Consider the following 18384-nt stretch of genomic DNA (forward strand, 5'->3'; position numbering starts at 1 on the left):
AGTCCCCAAGAGGCAGGAGGAAATAAGTGGCAGACGTCCTGCCTTGAGCTAACCAGTGTGTTTTTCTTACGGAAATGTTTTTTTTAAGCTATGTTAATGAAGCTATGTATTTGCTTTATAATTTGCCTTTCTTCAAAATGGTTACACCTAAGACTAACTTTTTTTCTTTTTTCAAACCTTGGGCTGATAATGGCTCAACAAACCAGTATTCCTGTCAATTGTTTTATGGCTAGGGGTTGGCACACCTCATGCCAGCCTATCTGGTGTGGGAGCAGGGCCTGGTGAAATTCCCTCGGCCTTGAGTTGTCTCTCTTATCTGATTAATAGTTTTCTAACTGACATAAAACACCTTGCTAGAAACTGGCAAGGGGGCACTCTTTTCCTGTCCCCTTCTGAGGTGTATGTTAGAAGCTTTCCCTACCTCTATTATGCTTTAAAAATACTCTGCTACACAAAAAGCTCCAAGGAGTCAAGCCTCATCTCTGACCCTGGATGGAAATCCTCTCCTCCGGAGGTCACGAATCCCGACGTAACACACAGCTCACAGAAACAACCTTTCAGGTCTGGGTCTTGTCCTGTTGCCCCCAGCCCCAGGAATGAGGGGGGAGCACTTTCTACCATTTCCCTCCCTCACCACTCCCCACCCCTCCCTCACCACTCAGGCCCTGCAGAGACCCTCCTGGGACCCTCACCACTGGGCCTGGGCCCCTGAGCTTCCACCAAGAGAAGTCAGCGCCCAGTGCCTGGGACTCTCCCTTCTGGGACCCCAGGTCTGCCACTTCACTCTCTTCCCCCATCATCACAGGACCTGGCCCACACATCACTTTCACGTCCCCAGCCACTTGCTGCTCTCATCTCCTGCCCTGGGAGGAGCTGGCCTAGCCACCCCTCACCTTGGTGGATCCCCCGCCATTCCCCTGTCCATCAAGCAGCACGGCCCTCATCCCTCCATGAGATCTGAGGGTCCTACTAAGGGGGCTCTGGCCCCCAGGACCCCGGTACTCTGTGACCCTGTGTCACCTTGTGCTCCACCCCCATTCTCTCCCACTTGTCTCCCCATGTTTGGCACCTCACGAAGTCCCATTCCTGCCACTCAGCTCACACCTCCCCTAAGCCCCTCACTGGTATCCCACGTGCACCCCACACGGACCCCACAGGCACTAGTGTGTCATCACTTTACTGGAGCCCCCAGGTCACAGAAGGTGGCACTGCCAACCCCAGTCATGCCCACTCCTCACAGCCCCCTATCCTTCCCCCCTACCCCCCACCCCGGGCCTCCCGGGGCGTGTCTGGAGGGGCTGCAAGGGGGAGTGGAGTCCGTTGATCCCCCGCTTGGCTGTCACTCCTGCCGAGCCTCCAGCCGGTCCAGCACCAGTGCCGCCTGAGTCTGGGTGTCCTGCAGGAGGCCGGAGATGCGCTGGTGGACCTGACAGACACGGGAGTGCTGTCATCACCGCTTGCCTGCCACCCACCCCACGGCCCAGCCTCCCTGCCTGTTCCCTGGGCTGTCTACTCTGGGTGGCCTCTGGCCTGGAGAACTCCAGATCCTCACAGGTCTCTCAGTGGAGACTGGGGGGTCCCTCTGTCTTTCCTGACATTTGGGGCCAGGAAGGCCCAGTCCCCAACCTCCTGGTCTCCCTACTTTATCCACAGCTGCTGAAGGCGGGGCTGTGTCTTCCAGGCCCAGAGGGGCAGCACTCCAGTGGCTAGTGTGTTATCTCGATGCCCTGGGGTGGACAGGGGCTTCCCTGATGATGAGCTCAGCTTGGCTAGAGAGGCAGGTGGGGACCCTAGTGCTCCCAGTCCCAGTCAGGAAATCGCTTTTTAACAACCATCACAAAATCACAAATACAGGGTGGTGGCCAAGGCTGCGAATGGGGGTGACTGTGGGGCCTCCTCTGGAGTGGTGAGAATGTTCCAGCACTCGATAGAGGTGGTGGTCTCACAACCGTAAATGTGCCAACTGCCCCTGACTTGTATAACTGAACATGGTGAGTTGCACGTTCTGTGAATTCTCCTCCAAAAAGAGTGACAATGAAATTGTCACAAACACTGAAGCAGGACAGTTGCACAGGCCAGCAACTGTTCTCTGAGACCATGTGTTGCCAGTGCTGTAGCCCAGCCCACCAGGGGAGCTGGCCCTGGCCAGAGCCCCCAGGAGGGAGTGAGGGGGTGCCAGCAGGCACCCAGGCCACCCACGCCCACAGAGACCCTGAAAGAAGGCCCCAGCCATCCACTGAGGCCTGCGTTCTGCAAGACAGGCCTTGTCCACCCACAGCAGGTGGAGGACTGTCTCGTCAGACAGACACACCCCTCCCTCAAGGACATGCTAGCCAGGTGTGCCTGGGCCCCACGTGCGGGAACCAAGGCAACCTCCAGGCCCCTCGGTGGGCCTGGCCCATGCCCCCACTCACCTGGTCCTTAAACGTGTCATCAGTGACATCCTTCAGGTTGATGAGCACATTGAAATATGCGCCAAACACACCTGTCTCCAGGGCTTTGGCCGCCACCTGCAATGGCCACGAGGCAGAATCAGCCGGCCGTGATGGGGCAGGCAGCGGGGCCTCCCCCTGCCCACTCCTCAGCCCAGGACAGCCCGGGGGCCTCACGCCTCAACCTTGAAGATGGCAATCTGACCAGTCACTCGAGCAGGAAAGCATCCACATAGCCCTAGGGAGCCTGGAGTCACTGGACAGAAGCCTAGCCCTCTCCAAGGTGGGTCCCAGGGCCTCTGAGTACTGGATGGCGCAGGGGCCATCCAGTGCTCAGAGGCCCACCCTCAGCTGACCACTCAGCAGTCGGCACCCTGCTGACCTCGGCACTTCGACCCCGCGACCCAGTGCTGCCTCAGGCACAGCCCAGGCTGGAGACAGCCAGGTGCGTGCTCAGTCACTCAGTCGTGTCCAACTCTTTGTGACCCCATGGACTATAGCCCGCCAGGCTCCTCTGTCCATGTGATTATCCCAGGCAAGAATACTAGGGTGGGTTGCCATTTCCTTCTCCAGGGGCTCTTCCCAACCCAGGGATGGAACCTGCGGCTCCTGCATTGCAGGCAGACTCTTTACCACTGAGCCACCCAGGAAGCCCAGAGTCGGCTGCAGATGGCCTTTAACGACGAGCACAGCATATTGCCGCTTACAGGCCCCTAGGGGCCACAGAGATGGGCCACACATGCTGGGCCAGGAAAACCTAGAATGCAGGAGCCACGGCCTCTGTGCTCAGGTGGCTTCTAGAACCTTCTCAACAACCCGCAGGTGGCCACCTCCCAGGAAAGGAGGGTACAGTCCTTAGGGCCTGAGGACCAGACACTGAAAACAGGTGTCTCTCTGTAAAGACCATGTGGCTGGGGGTCTCGGATCGGGCTGTAGACAAGCAGCACTGGCTGTGATGGCCCTTGTCCCCAGGCCTCTGTGCAGAGGCTGCAGACAGGGTGCGCACGCACGTCTGCAAGCGCCTGGGGTTTCTGGGAGAGGGGCCAACGGGGAGGAGGAAGGGCAGGGCCTGGGGGGACAGTCAGAGGTGGGCTCTGGAGCACACTCGAGTGTCTGCCTCTGCTGTGTGACCTTGAACAATATCTTAGTAGAGCCGGCCCTGCGGGCTGAGATGGACCGAGACACCCTGCGAGCGCTCACATCTGCTGGCTCAGTGAGCAGCTGTGATGCCCACTGACCCTTCACTCTGCACCGGCAGCAGGGCCCTGCCACGTACCTGCAGGTCTGACCTGCAGGCCAGGTTCACACACAGGGCCAGCTCTCGCAGCCCCGGCCACAACGAGGCCACTGTCTCTGCCAGCGCCAGGGGCACAGCCACCGCCTGCCTCAGCCCCTCCTGCAGGGCGGCCGCACGTCTGGAAGCAAGGGCATTGGCGGTCAGAGCCTGTGGCACCCAGACACCCCCAGTCCCTACCCGATGGCTCCTCGAGGAGCCCATGGAACCAGGCTGGGGACCACAGGGAAATCGTTGTTCAGCCACAGCACACCCGGGGGGACTGCCCAGTACCAGGGATGTTCACTGCACTCACCTGTCCTTGTCCTCAGGGGTGTTCTTGGGCAGCTTTGTTGCTTTCTGCCAGAGCAAACACAGAAACACAGGGGGGTGAGGGACTGTGACAAGGGGATTGGGAGCCTGGGGAGGGTGGGGGCCTAACACAGTGCCCACTACCTCCAAGTTTGCTTCCGTGGATCACAGATCAAGGGCCACCTGTGAGGGACTAGGGAGGCAGCCGGAGGGGAGCGAGGGCTCCAGCACCAGTCTTCCCCGCCCACTCCAGGGGAGGCAACTGTGCGACCCCAGAGACCAGCATAAAGGTTCAGGCCGTGTCCCTCCATCCCTGAGGGCGACACACAACCCAGGCCTCCTTCCAGGAAGTATGAAACAGCTCCTCCCACTGCCCCGCCCATGTGACCTCCAGGTCAGACCTCCAGATCCGTGTTGTCAGGGGAACCTCGGGAGGACCACTCCAGGCACCACCCACACAAGCTCTGCAGGGGCTACCAGGCAGCATCCTTCATGCAGGAAACGCATTCACCCAGGGGTGAAAGCTTCCCCCAAGTCACTCACACAGCCCATCCACTGAGGCCCAGTGACAGAGGCCAGCTGTCCACCCAGCGGCCCAGGTGCAGACTAGACTCAGCCCAGATCCCCCAGATCTCCCAGCAGGGCTGGCCCAAGGCATGCCCAGAGCACCGGCCACCCTCACACCAGGTCTTGCCCCAGGGTGGCTCTGGGCAGTGGTGTCGGCCGGGTGCTCATGCCTTCCCCAGCAGGCCCCCCTCCCCACACTTCCCTCCTCTCCCATGTACCCTGCTGGCTCTGTTCTCACACACACCGGGGGCTTCTTGACCTTGAACTCACACCTCAACCTTCCTGCAAGTCTCCTGACCTCCACCCAGGTCTGAAGGACACCCCTCCTCCAGGCCCTCCTGAACAAGGGAGATCTGGATCTAGCTTCCCATCTCCCGGGGCCCTTTCCATCTGTCGCTGAACTGTCTTCTCTGATCGCTGACACTGCGACTGACTGTGTTACCATGTAAAGGCTTCTGTTCCCACCCTTTCAGGACCAGAGCTCTTCCCTGAGGACCTGATCTTCCTCCAGTGTCTGCGGGTCTGGGTGTCAGCCCTTTGGCAAGACGCAGGGAGCTGGGCAGGGGGACGCTGAGCTTGCCTGACCCTCAGGGCAGGTGTCCTCCTCTCCCCCGACCCCCGACCCTGCAGAGACTCCTACCTGGGGTCACACCTGCACCAAACCTGCTGGGTTCAAGAGCAGCCAGACCACTGTTCCCTCCCTGCAGGCCCACTGGTCTCCAGACGTCCGTGCTAGCGGCAGTCTCCCCCTCACCCCCATGACCCTGGCCCACCTTTCTCTCCTCTGGACACCCCCCATCTCTGTCCACTGACCCCACTGTCCCTCAGGTTCTGCTCCGTAGGGCCAGTGGCAATGGCCCGCCTGCACACGCACCAGGTAGGCCTCGAAGGCCCGGGCGTCGGCGTCCACCATCGCAGTCAGCTCAGCCACAGCGGTATGGAAGGGTGGGATCAGGCGTCGCATGGTCACATCCAGGTGCTCGAACTGGCGCCGCCCATAGGTCATCAGGCCGGCCATGGAGGCCAGGGCGGCGCCCTGAGGAGAGTGCCCTGATCATGGGACCAGCCCCAGGTCGGGCGCCCCCACCCCCGCCGTCCACCCCACCTCCTCGCTCCGGGCCCCACTCACCATGGCTGCACTGGCCGCGGCCACAGAGCCGCCCCCTGGGGCTGCCGAGCGGGCACCCACTGCCTGGATGAAGGCGCGCAGGGGCTGGTCCACCAGGCTTTGCTTGGGACCGTCCTGGGGGACCAGGTACCTGAGGGGCGGGGGCAGTCAGGGGAGGCAGGGTGGGGGTGGGGTGGGCTCTATGTTGTAGGGTCCCGGGTCATTACTTCTGGGCTAGGAAGGTGGTACTGTAGGGGTCCCTGGCTCAGGGGAGGGGATATGGGCCCTGTTTGCAGAGCAGCCACCCCGAGAGGGGCTGTGACCAGTCAGGAGCTGTGTGAAGACCAAGGGACCTGTTGGGGCCTCACTGGGTCCCCCAACAAGCCTCCAGCCCTACACTCAGTGATGGGGCAGAGCTCTGGACGACTGAGGGAGTCTCTGCACAGGGGTGGGGGTCGGGGCTGCTCACTCGATGATCCGCTCCTTAGGGTTGAAGGGTGACAGGGAGTCTAGGCCCAGCCGGTTCACCACCTGGAAGAGGGCCCAGTGACTGGGGTCCCCTCCACCCCAGGTCCCGCCTCTGCCACCTGTGGGATGCTCCTGGCCCTGGTGGAGCTTGCAGGGACACAGCTGCCACACACCCCCCACACACCCACCAGCAGCCCTGCAGACAGAAGCCCTTCAAGGCAGGCACCCTGCGGGCCCCGGATTCCACCCACTGCACCGCCCCAGGGAGACCCAGGCCCAGTGTGACCCGTCCTCCCCACGTGCAAGCCTATGAAAGGGGCTGAGACAACTGCCTCCTGGACGGGGTTCCAGCTCCTGGGAACCAGTGGCTCTGGCTCTCAAAGGCCCAGAGCTGTGTGAGCAGCCCAGATATGACCCTTGATGTGTGACGAAAAGTGAAGTTTACCCAACTTCAAAACAAAGTTGGAAATATCCTTTCGGTGAAAGGAATTCCCCATATCAGAGAGGAATTCCTTTCAGCTAAAGACACTTAGGACACATCATGGTACTGATGCTGGCAACACAGTCCCAGCCCCTCTGAGCCACATGGGGGCACATTCCACGCAGAACAGAAAGCAACAAGTACGGGACAAGTTGAGAGCCAGAGATGGCCTGAGATCTCCCAGAGGACACGGGAACAAGGCGGCAACGTAGCAGAGGGAGCCGGAGAGCAGCCCACCTGCTGCAGAAAACCTCAGAAAGAGGAACGGAGCTGTCAGAATGGATGTTAGCACCCACAAGCCTGGTAGAAAGTAAAGGAAACCATCCATGGCCAGGAGTACCCAGAAGTGCCCAGGAAGCTCCCCCTGCCCTGGAGCTGGGTACACCGGGAGACGCCTGAGCCACCTCTCAGGAGCAGGGGTCAGACGGGAGACCCCTGGAAGACGACATTCCAAGGATGAACTTGGGGAGAGCCACCCTTCACAGAAAATAATCACGATCCTTTCCAATCTGAGACTTACGTTTGGTGAAGCCCCCAGATGCTGAAGCCCCCCAAAATATCTTTCCTGGGAATTGTAACCTGAGAGGGAGAAAGGCCATGGTTCACACAGAATTCTCTCCTGTGTGGCTCCAAAGCCCAAACAAGAAGCTTATCTACAGGGCCCAAGCATCTGCCTGAGGCAACACAAGCTTAAATCAGTGATCAAGAATTCAGGAAGATCCCCTGGAACAGGAAATGGCAACCCACCCCAATATTCTTGCCTGGAGAATCCCACGGACAGAAAAGGCTGCCAGGCTACAGTCCAGGGGGTCGCACAGAGTCGGACACAACTGAGCAACTAGGCATGACCAAGAATCACCACAAAAGAAACCCAGGCACACAGTCGGAACTCCCAAAGCACCTAAAGAAGCATCACTACGTCTGTCAGCAGGCATGATAGTTTGGAAAGCCAGACCTTCAGAGACTGCAGATCTCAGAACTTTCAGATAAATAATATAAAATACTATGGTTTAAAGAAGCAATAGAGAGCATCAAACATGTTAATAAACGATAAATAGATGTGGGAGAGGTGAAAGTGTCATATGGGAAAAGGATGGGGTGGGAGAGTCTCGAGGCTGGATTTCAAGAGGCACAAAGTGTTTATATGTCTTCAACTGTCTCCCCAGGGAATGTTTATAAACAACAACAGGAAAAATAGGAACACCACAGTGATAACCCTGGGTTGGGGACACCATTTCAACAAGGGGACCCAGGTAACGCCCTGAGGGGGACACCCTATCACTTCTGTGCTGCTCTTGCCAGAAACACACAAGCACACCCAGCCCTGAGAAAGGTCAGACCAGCACCCAGCAAGCAGCGCCTTGCTCACAGCCCATCATGGTCAAGGAAGGACAGGGAGAACTGGGGCCCTGGTCCAGATTAAAGGCCGTAAAAGACAAGGCACGTGGACCCACTCCTAGTCTGGGGCAGAGCCAGGAGAGGGAGACACTGACATGATTTGATTAGAGTCTGCAGATTAGAGCAGATGGTACCGTGTTGAATTTCCTGATTTTGATCATTGCACTGTGGTTGTGTTACAGAATGTCCTTGATCTAGACAAATACACTCTGAATAAATGAGGCATAAAGGGCACAGTGTCTTCAATCTACTCTGAAATGGTCTAGAAACAAATGTGATTGTGCATGAAAGTAGAGAAAGAGAGAAACAGAAAACGGTGAAAATAAAACAATAGGTGAATCTGGAGAGAATAAAGCAGCTCCCGATACTATGTTTGTACCTCTTCTGTGAGCAAGAATTACATCAAAATAAAAAGTGACACAGAACTTTGTAATGGCCAGAAAGAGAACAAACCCAGCTATAAAGTACATAAGTGATTAAGAAGTGAGGCCTGAGAAAACCACAGCAAATACAGAGGTGGGGAAACGGAGAGAAAGTACAGAAAAAAAACAGAATATATGGAAGAAGATAATGCTACCATGGAGTGACTGTGTCTGTAAAGTGAAAGAACCAAACACTGAATGAAAAATATTAAAGAAAATATTCCTGAAACTGAACAAGAATGAATCTATAAATCACACAGAACCCTGTTCTAAAGAAAAACTGATGCAGAATAATCAACACCAAGACATATATGGCAGAGTTACTGAATTTCAAGGATAAAGACAGTTCTTCAAGCATTAGGGAGAAAGAACAGGTCAGCAGGGGTGTGGAAGTTACCAGACAGCCTTAGACTCCCCTCCATACACAGAGTGACATTTATTCCAAAGGTGGCAAAGACATGCCTGCAACATTCTCAGGAGAAAAACAAGTGACTGGAGGTTTTGGTTCTCTTTTATTGCTGTTGTTGTTTAGTTACTAATTTGTGTCTGACTCTTTGCAACCCCATGGACCTCTAGGACCCACCAGGCTCCTCTGTCTATGGGATTTTCCAGGCAAGAATATTGGAGTGGGTTGCCATTCCGTTTTTCAGGGGATATTCCTGACCCAGGGATCAAACCTGCATCTCTGTTTCTCCTGCATTGTCACGTGGGTTATTTACCACTGAGCCACCAGGGAAGCTCTTTGGTTGTTCTACTGTTTTGAAAGAATGAAGTCACACAAAGACATTCGCAAACACACTAGAACCTATAGAATAAAGCCCCCTTGAGCCTTTCTTCAAAAACCTGCTTGACTGAAATCTAGGCAACAGACAGAGAAAGGACAGAGATGCACAGTGACCTCACTGTGCAGAGGTCAGGAGCTGTGTGAGGACCGAGTGGACCTGTTGGGGCCTCACTGGGCCCCAACCAAGCTTAAATATCTATGTATATTAATTCATGTGGATAGGTTACAGAAGGTAAATGGTATACTTCGGACAATGTAAAAATAACAATGAAGCAATTTCAATCTGGACCAGCAATGACAGCTCACACAGTGCACTAATTTTCTTGTCTTTCTTCACCAAGGGTCAAGAGATATTCTAACACTGATTAAGAGCTAAGGGAGTAAGTATACTATGCAAACTTAGAAAGTTAACTGCCGAGAACTAACAAATGAATTCAGAGAGGCAGCAGGACGCAAAGTCAACCCACAAAGATCAGTGCATTTCTGAACACTGACAATGAACACTGAAGAACAAATTACAGAAACAATTCCATTTTCAGTAGCACCCAAAAAAAAAAAAAGAAATACTTAGGAGTTAATTAACTTCACCAAGGAGGTGAAAGACTGCAATGAGAACTACAAAACATGCTGAAAGGAGCTAAAGACACTGAAGGGGACACAGCCCAAGTCCAGGGCGGGAAGATGGTGCCCTGACATGGAGCACCACCCAGTGACCGGCGGGGACAGTATGAGCCAGCCTCACGGTCCTGACAACACCTTTCAGAGAAACAGGAAACCCCATCCTAGACAGTGGTGATGGCCGTATAACTTCATAAACGTCCTTAACACTACTGACCAGCACGCTTAAATATGGCTAAGATGGGAAATTTTTAGTCATGTGTATTTTACCATAATTTTAAAAGCTGAAAAAATATTTTAAAAAAATGACACAGCTCTAAAACACCGGGAACTAGAGAAGGGAGAAAAGATGGGGGTAAACATCAAGAGTTACTTTCTCATGTGCACAGCATGCAGCCTGCAGATCGCAGACCTCAATCTTCACAGATAGTGAGTTTTTGACAACTTTTGTAGCAATGGTGCTTCAAACAAGTCTATGGGCGCCGTTTTTCCAACAGCATTTGCTCACTGTGTGCCTCTGTGTCACATTTTGGTAATTCTCACAATATTTCAACCCTCCACCAGCATTAAAATCACAACTCTCTGAAAGCTCAAATGAAGGTTAGCTTTTTTTTAGCAATAAAGTACTTTTAAGTATGTGTACAGTTTTTTAGACACAATGATATTGCACACTTAACAGACTATAGTCTAGTATGAACATAACTTTTATATACACACCAGGAAACCAGAAAACCTTGTGAGCAGCTTTATTGGGATATTCAATTTATTTGCAGTGGCCTGGAACCGAATATCTTTGTGGTGCCTGCACTGATAAAAATTGACAAATCACATTGATACATTTAGATAGATTTTAACTTAATAAATCTAAAATAGAGATAAATATATTAAGTTATGGGCTTCCCCGATGACTCAGCAATAAAGAATCCACCTGCAATGCAAGACCTAGGAGATGTGGGTTCAATCCCTGAGTTGGGCAGATCCCCTGGAGAAGGGCATGGCAACCCACTCCAGCATTCTTGCCTGGGGAATCCCCAAGGACAGAGGAGCCTGGCTGGCTACAGTCCATGGGGTCGCAAAGAGTCAAACACAACCAAGTGACTAAGCACAGCACCAGTATTCTTGCCTGGAGAATCCCATGGACAAAGGAGCCTGGCGGGCTACAGTTCATGGGGTCACAGAGTTGGACACACAGAGTTGCATACACACATTATATTGCCTCCATATAACCGGAAGGAAACCACATCCTCTCTGCCTAAAAACAGGACAAAAGCAAGTCCAGGCATATCTGCTAGATTAGTAAATACAAAAGGATAATCCCAACAACCAAAAGACAAAACTCTCCGAGAAATCCAGTCATGTGCTCATTTTAAGAAATACCTTCAAAACAGAACAACCCTGAGGCCAGAGCAACAGGATGGCAAAAGCCGGCTACCGCCAGAGCTGGCTAGAGGGACCGAGGACCACAGGAACCATGTGGTAAATAGTCAACAGAGGCTAGACTCACACCCCCAAATCTGGATGGGTCAGGACCAGAGGAGGGGCAAGTCCCTCCGTCCAACCGACCCCAGGCACCCTCTCTCACAGAAGTTTCACAAGACTGAATATATTTTAGATCACAGAGAAAACCCCAACAGTGTCCACCAAGTTAAAAATGTGATCTCAATTTGCAGGCACAGACAATAAAACAAAGAAGAAGTAGGAGGCCACATGGACAGGAACCCAGGCCTGGGGAGCAGGTGCCTGGAGCAGCCGCCCTGCTCTCTCTCAGGACCCCCAGCCCCAGACCCACCCCCACCGGCCCCGCCCACCAGCCTGAGCCGCTGCTCCTCGTCCAGGAGGAACAGATTCTCCTGCTCGCAGTAGAAGGTGGCCGCATCCAGCAGGGCCTTCAGAGGCACCAGGCCCACCAGCTGCGAGCCCACCACCGGGAGGCTCAGCTCCTGTGGAGGGCCGAGGGCGGAGGTCAGAAATCGAGGCATCAGTGCCCAGGCAGCTGGGCTTGGGAATATGGGGAGGACCTGCCCCGCTCACCTGGGCTTCTCTGCAGGTCTCCTCATAGACCGTGTGCAGCCCTGTGACCTCAAAGTCCAGGAGGTTCATGGACACCTGAGCCAGGTTCTTCTCATCCAGGTACCAGCCGATGCCCTGCACCTTGCTCAAGCGTCCTGGCTGCAGAGGACAAGGCTTACCCAGCCCGGCCCTGCCTCTCCTGGCACCTCGCACTAACAGTCCCCTCCCCCTGCAACCCCTCAGCTGGCCCAGGGTCTCCCTCCTGCCCCAGACACGGGGACAAGGCGGACCGTGGCCTGAAGACTGTGCAGTGCAGCTGGTCTCCTCCTCGCCTTGCTCTCCCAGTCTGTCATCTGAGCATGGGAGGGGCCTGCCCAGCACCGGAAGCAGAGCCCCCAAAAGTGGCTCACCCCACACAGGGTCCAGGCTCAGACCAGGCCCTGCTGCCTGGCCAGCATTCCACCCACGTCCTTGTCCTGGGGGCTGCCTCCTTCCTCCCTTTCCACCCCTGCCCCGGAGGCCAGCTCTCAGCCCTTGCTCCTTAGGGCACTCACTTCCCCTCAGGGGGGACCTCTGACTTCTGACCTCAGCAGAGCACAGAGCAGGACTGGGGAGTTGCTGAGCTTTTGTGCTGTGCTTGCCAACAGCTGAGTGTTCGGGATAGAAGCCAGGCCCAAGTCTCTGGGGGTGGAGGCTAACAGGTGAGGAGCAGGGCCTCCTTCACCAGGTGTGTCTTTGTCTACCTGTGTTCAATGCAAAGTTTCTGCAGAAGTGGTGCTCAAACTAGGTGGGACTTCTTATGGCAGACTTGGTGGATCAGGGCACCTGGGGTACCTGGGGATACCTGGGGCTCAGAAACGCCTGTTTTCCTATCAGCATGGAAATGCTGCAGTATGTTGACCACAGCTGTAGCCCTGCTGCTTCCATGGAAAATGTCCTTAAAGACCTGCTCCCCAACCTCAAACCCTGGAACCCTGACCCTGTCAGTCCCGCGTGGCGTGGACACCGAGGTGGGCAGGACCTGTGGTCAGCGGGTCCACACATGGTACCCAGCTTTGACCCTCTCTGGGAGCCCCTCAAGATTCAACATGGACGGGCCAGATCTCATGGGACTGCAGGCGCCAGGTGCCCACCTGGTCCTTCCCGCGACCCTGCTCACGGAGATTGAGGGCGATGCGGTGCGCCTGCTCCTTGGTGCTGAGCAGGTTGATGTTGAACGCCAGGAGGAACTTCCGCGCCCCTGTGGCGGTGGCACCCCAGCTGGGAACAAAGGAGCTGGGCCCGAAGTCAGGTGCCCACTCGGCCTGCTTGAGCTGTGGGAGACCGGCGGGTAAGGGAAGCGGGTAGGAGGGCCCAGCCCAGACCACCCCCTGCCGAGGGGCATGGCACCTTCTCAGGGAGGGCCTCGTACTCCCCGGCCCGGATGGCCGGCAGGGACTGGCGGCTGGTCATCTGTGCTGCCTCGCCGTAGAGGTACACTGCAAAGGAACCTGGTGAGTCAGGCCCCCGGCGGCAGGCATTGCAGGACCCCCTTTCTGCAGCTCCATCTTGCTGGCAGCCCCCATCTCTGTGCCCCGGAGGGTGGGTGTGGGTGGTCACTGATGGGCACTCTGAATGGGCAGGACCCCTCCTCTGCCCACCCAGCGGCAGGGCAGACCCCACCCCCACTGCCCAGGCTCTGATGCCCCAGAAAAAGCCATTGTCCACCCACAAGAGTTGGGAGCAGGCACGCGGGGCTGGAAGACTATTCATGTTTCTCTCCAAAGTGCATTTTCGCTGAGCAAAACATGGAATGAGGAGAGAAAACAAAGCTCACTGCCAGCTCCCGACACCTGCATGAGGCAGGAGACCCATCCCCAAGGTGGTCCATCGGCCCACAGGCAGGGGCTGGGCCTGTGCCTGGTTTCCCAGGTGTCCACCTGTTGAATGTGCTGGGCTTCCCCTTGATTTGTTTAATTTCCCAAAGAGACTGTTAAGGGCTTTCTGTGTACATCTTGCTCAAGCCCTTTACAGAGCCGCTACTCAAGCCCACTGCCAAGCAAGGCTGAGAGTCTGCCAGCTCCCTGACGGCTGGGACCCAGTCCTCATGGGTTCTCATCGTAGGAGAAGGGGAACATACTCCTGCCTGTCAAAAACCTGCATGGTAGGGTTTTTTCCCTTAAAATCTGCATTTTTAAGGATGTAAGAGCAGAGAAGCTCACAGGGTGCCTGTTGAGCTGAGGTGAGGAGGGCCGCCCGCTCTGGTCTCTCACCTGGCACACCCAGCTCCTCTGCCAGCCGCTGGCCAAAGGCCTGGGCACAGAGCACACACTCATCCATGGTGACGCCCCTCACTGGGATGAAGGGGCACACGTCCAGGGCGCCCATCCGGGGGTGCTCCCCTACACAGAGATGGGGCTGAGGAAGGGGGGCCTGGGTGTGGAACCCCGCTCTCTGGCCCCTTCTGCACACATACAGACTGACCGCAGGGCCCCCGAGAGACAGACACGAGCACTGCAGCCTGTCGGTGGTAAACCCCTCCCTGTCCCTCCCCGTCCCTAGTAACCAGGGAAGGGCCTCCTCCACCCCATTGCCCTACAGGGAGTCCTTCTCAGAAGCCAAGGCCCACTGCAGGCCAGCAGCCCACAGCCAGACGGCAGCCCCACGTCCTCTCCCCCAGGCAGACCCCCAGATGGCAGCCCCACGTCCCCTCCCCCAGGCAGCCCCCCAGATGGCAACCCCATGTCCCCTCCCCCCAGGTAGTCCCCCAGATGGCAGCCCCACATCCCCTCCCCCAGGCAGCCCCCGAGATGGCAGCCCCGAGTCCCCTCCCCCAGGTAGCTTCCCAGATGGCAACCCCACGTCCCCTCCCCCCAGGCAGCCCCCCAGATGGCATCCCCATGTCCCCTCCCCCCAGGCAGCCCCCCAGATGGCAGCCCTACTCCCCCTCCCCCCCAAGGCGGCCCCCCAGATGGCAGCCCTACTTCCCCTCCCCCCAGGCGGTCCCCCAGATGGCAGTCCCACGTCCCCTCCCCCCAGGCAGCTTCTCTGAGATAAGCCTCAGTTGCCCTTCACCAGTTGGAATCACTCATGAATTCCCTCCCCCTTTGTGAGAGGCCACAGACCTTGCCCTTTTGACCAGTTCCCCATGTGTCCATCGGCCTTTGACACTGCTGCCCAGAGAATGTGTTTGGTTTGTGAGCTGTTGACAGATAAGGCTCTGTCCCCCATACCCAGGGCCTGTGCTGAGTGCGAGCACCTTGCTGCGGGCCACTCTTGGGCCCCTGAAATGTAAACGGGGTCCAAGGAGCATCCGGCAAGCCCGCTGGCCCCTCGCCCTCAGGACTTGGGAGGTGGCCGCCCTCCCCCGCCCTCACCTCTGTGCTGGCTCATGTCGATGAGCTGGTGGGCAGCACGGGCAGCATTGAGGGCTCCCTCCACCACATCCTCAGGGCGCCCCACGAAGGTGTAGACGGTGCGATTGGTGGAGGGGCCGGCGTCCACATCCAGCAGCACACAGCCTGGGGTCTGCGCCACCGCTTGAGAGATGGCGTCAATCACCTGCGGATGAAGCCGGGCCTGCTCCTGCGTCTCCCCACTAGGAGGAGGGGGCGGGAGCTGCTGGGGCCCAGTCAGTCCTGCCCCAATCCAGACGCAGGGCCAGGAGCTGGTGCTGGGCATCTGGGGGCAGCGACAGGCAGCTCCATGGGGAGAAACTGAGGCAGGAAGCAGAACTGGGTGGAGGGGCTGCCAGGGTCCCGAGAAGGTGACTGCAGGCCAAGGTCACAGAGGGTCAGGGCCCCGGCCCTCAGGCAGTCCAGGAGCTCCTGAGGCAGGAGGAAGGCCTGCCCAGTGCTCTGTGACTCAGTTTCCTGCAGATAACCTGGGGATAAGGACAGGTAGGGGAGGGGAGACCATGCCCCACACAAGGACGCTCCAACAGCTGTGTGGGTCAGGCTTCCGGGGCTCCATCTTCACCTGAGAGGCCAAACAACCTGCCCAGACCTGGACCAGGACCCCTGTCTGGTTGCCCACCCGCTGCTCCTTCCTCACCCTTTCCAGAAAAAACCCAGACCCCACCCCAAGCCATGCCCTCCTGGCCCCAAGCTCCCTGCACTGCCCTGGCTGCCCACAGGCCCTTACCTCCTGGTTGTTCCCCTCTGAGAAGTTGGGGACACATTCCACCAGCCGGGACATGATCCAGACCCTGACCCAGATGCTCCTTTCACCAGCAGAGGTGGGAAGGAGGCTGGTGGGGCCTTTATTGCCCCATCAGGGCCCTCCCTGCGTCAGGCTTCTTATTAACTGGGCAGGTGGGGGAGGGGCAGAGCCAGGACCCTGCAGAGGCGGGCCAGCAGAGGAGGAGGTGGAGGGGAGGACCGAGATCTCTGCGCAGGTGAGTGTGGGCTCCCCTGAAAGACATACTGGACTCCCGGGGGAAAGTCCTCAGCAGGCTGCAGCCTCAGGTCACCCCAAGCTCCAGGCCCAGTTGGGCCCAAGGCCCCCTGGTGACCCTCTGGGTGACCCTCCTGGCCTCTGTTTCTTCGTGGAACAGCTGAGCCTCAGGGCCACAGAGGGACAGGAGGGACAGGAGGGACAGTGTGTGAGGCTCTGGGCCTGGCTCTCAGCTGAGGTCAGCACAGCTGGCTGGCAGGAGGGTGGGTATTGTGGGGGGAGAGCAAGCCCATGGCACTGAGGAGGGGCAGGCAGGTAAAGCCCAGCTCCCCACCCCACTGAGGCCAGAGGACCCCCACAAGGGGTCACATACCCCAAGTCAGCAGCACAGGGCCTGCCGGGAGCCAGCTCACAAGATCCCACCCATGACAGAGTCATGAGGAGAAGGACTGACGAGCAGAGCAACTCAGGCCTCAGGGATTATCGAAAGGCTGCCTTAGCGCTCACCTTAAAGATGATATCTGTCTTTCTGATATTTGCTATAGTAAACCTCTTCTTATTTTCTGTGACCTAGGCAAAAGGCCTTTCCTGATTCTCTTCTAAAATAGATCATTCTGAAACCTCAATCAACAAGGCCCCTGAATGGTAGCACCCTAATAAAATTATCTAGGATATAGAGTATGCTAATCTAAATTCCTCTTGCTAGCATATTGGTTTGTTTAATAAATGTACCTTTATTTATAAAGGTACATTGTGTAATAAATTAGCCTTTGGAGCTAATGTGCATGACTGCTCCTTAACAATAAACAATACTGAGAACCTCCACACAGAAAGCCCCAATGGGCACAGAGCCCTTCATAGGAAAAAAGGCTTATTAGAAAATATAAGAAATATTGCTTTATGAAACTGTTACTTAGTCTCTATTTACTCACTATGTTTTTGCTCTTAACGTATTTAACCTATATAATGAAAGCATAATAGTTAGAGATTTATATAAATAGAAGTTTAGCTTTAATACAAATAATAAGACAATTGTTAATTCAGCTGGTGATTTTGCTAAGAACTGACCTTTGCGCTACATTGTTTCAGCTTGCTGTGCCATGACTTTATGGGACCACATTCTTTTCTGTTAGGCTCAAGGCATAAGATAAATTACAAAAAACAGGTCTTGCCTTGAAACTTTGAGTTGATGAATTCTTTCTTTGTCATAATCTGCTGTGCCTGTATTCTTTAAAAAATGTAACCCTGGTACTTTCCGTGCCTGATACAAAAAGTGTTCTGGCTGATCAACCCTTATCAATAAAAGAGTCATAGGATGTTAGCAGGCCTCCAGGCCAGAAGATGATGTAAACAACTTTAAACTTTTTGTAACTAAGAAACACAAACAGTGTCCTGGTTCCGATAAGGGTCAAAAACTGCTGACCCATTGATCTGATTTGGCATGACTCTACACTTTACATTTGTTTCTATGTACAACTAAAAATATAAAAGCTGTCTTGAAAACAATAAAGTCAGAAGACACTTGGAAACGCTAAGACTTGCTGTGTCTTCTCATTTGCATCGCCGATGCCATCCATCCTGAGGGAACCCCGGACCAGCGGGAGCAAGACTCCGGCAAGGGCCCTGAACCAAGAGGGCCAGCTCAGGTCAATGCCATCTTGAAGTCCTTCATGATTTTTGAACTGGGGGTGGTGCTGTTTCCATTCTGCAAAGGCCCACCCATCACATGGTCACCCTGGCAGCACATGGACCCTCGCAAGCCCCTCCCAAGAGCAGCCTGCACCATCCATGGCTCTCCCAGCATTGGGTGCCCCACATGGCCTTTGGGGTGATCAGGTCCAAGGCCACTTCAGCCTTCTCACAGTCACCACAGGGCCAGGAGAGGAGATACCCAGGTCTTTCACGCCCCCAGCTGTCTGGGCTGTTGGAAGCCCACCCCTCTAGCAGCTGCTCATGGGAACTGGAAGAGGGAGAAGTGGCTGGGGGAGCCAAGAGACCCTGAAGGCCGGGGGCAGGCCCGTCCTGTCCAGCTGCAGCTGCCAGGTGACTGTGAGTGAATGTGGGTGAGCAGCCGTCGCACATGGTCCCAGGAGGGAACCTGCAAGCCCTGGCAACACCTGGCCCTCAGCAAAGGCTC

The 18384-nt window shown here is 55.8% G+C and overlaps 1 protein-coding gene across 1 annotated transcript; it reads right to left on the bottom strand.

The window, feature by feature from the left end:
• Window positions 1-1163: 1163 nt before the first annotated feature.
• Window positions 1164-16491, bottom strand: FTCD (formimidoyltransferase cyclodeaminase). Its single transcript, XM_081570209.1, has 14 exons — window positions 15996-16491; window positions 15230-15413; window positions 14126-14254; window positions 13263-13351; window positions 13007-13186; window positions 11895-12032; window positions 11672-11803; window positions 6162-6223; window positions 5714-5843; window positions 5459-5620; window positions 4022-4065; window positions 3709-3847; window positions 2415-2510; window positions 1164-1426 (listed from the first exon to the last, which is right to left on the bottom strand). Exons 1-14 carry the CDS (start codon window positions 16047-16049, stop codon window positions 1340-1342), a joined length of 1626 nt encoding a protein of 541 aa, XP_081426335.1. The 5' UTR covers window positions 16050-16491; the 3' UTR covers window positions 1164-1339.
• Window positions 16492-18384: the final 1893 nt, after the last annotated feature.

Source organism: Giraffa tippelskirchi, chromosome 2, assembly GCF_054371585.1.
Source record: "Giraffa tippelskirchi isolate mGirTip1 chromosome 2, T2T-mGirTip1v1.2.pri, whole genome shotgun sequence".
Taxonomy (NCBI): domain Eukaryota; kingdom Metazoa; phylum Chordata; class Mammalia; order Artiodactyla; family Giraffidae; genus Giraffa; species Giraffa tippelskirchi.

Coding starts and splice junctions, on each gene's coding strand:
- FTCD (XM_081570209.1), bottom strand. CDS start 16,049: ATGTCCCGGCTGGTGGAATGTGTCCCCAACTTCTCAGAGGGGAACAAC. Junction 11,804..11,894: donor AGACCTGCAGAGAAGCCCAG/GTGAGCGGGGCA, acceptor GGCCCTCCACAG/GAGCTGAGCCTCCCGGTGGT. Junction 4,066..5,458: donor GGGCCTTCGAGGCCTACCTG/GTGCGTGTGCAG, acceptor TTGCTCTGGCAG/AAAGCAACAAAGCTGCCCAA.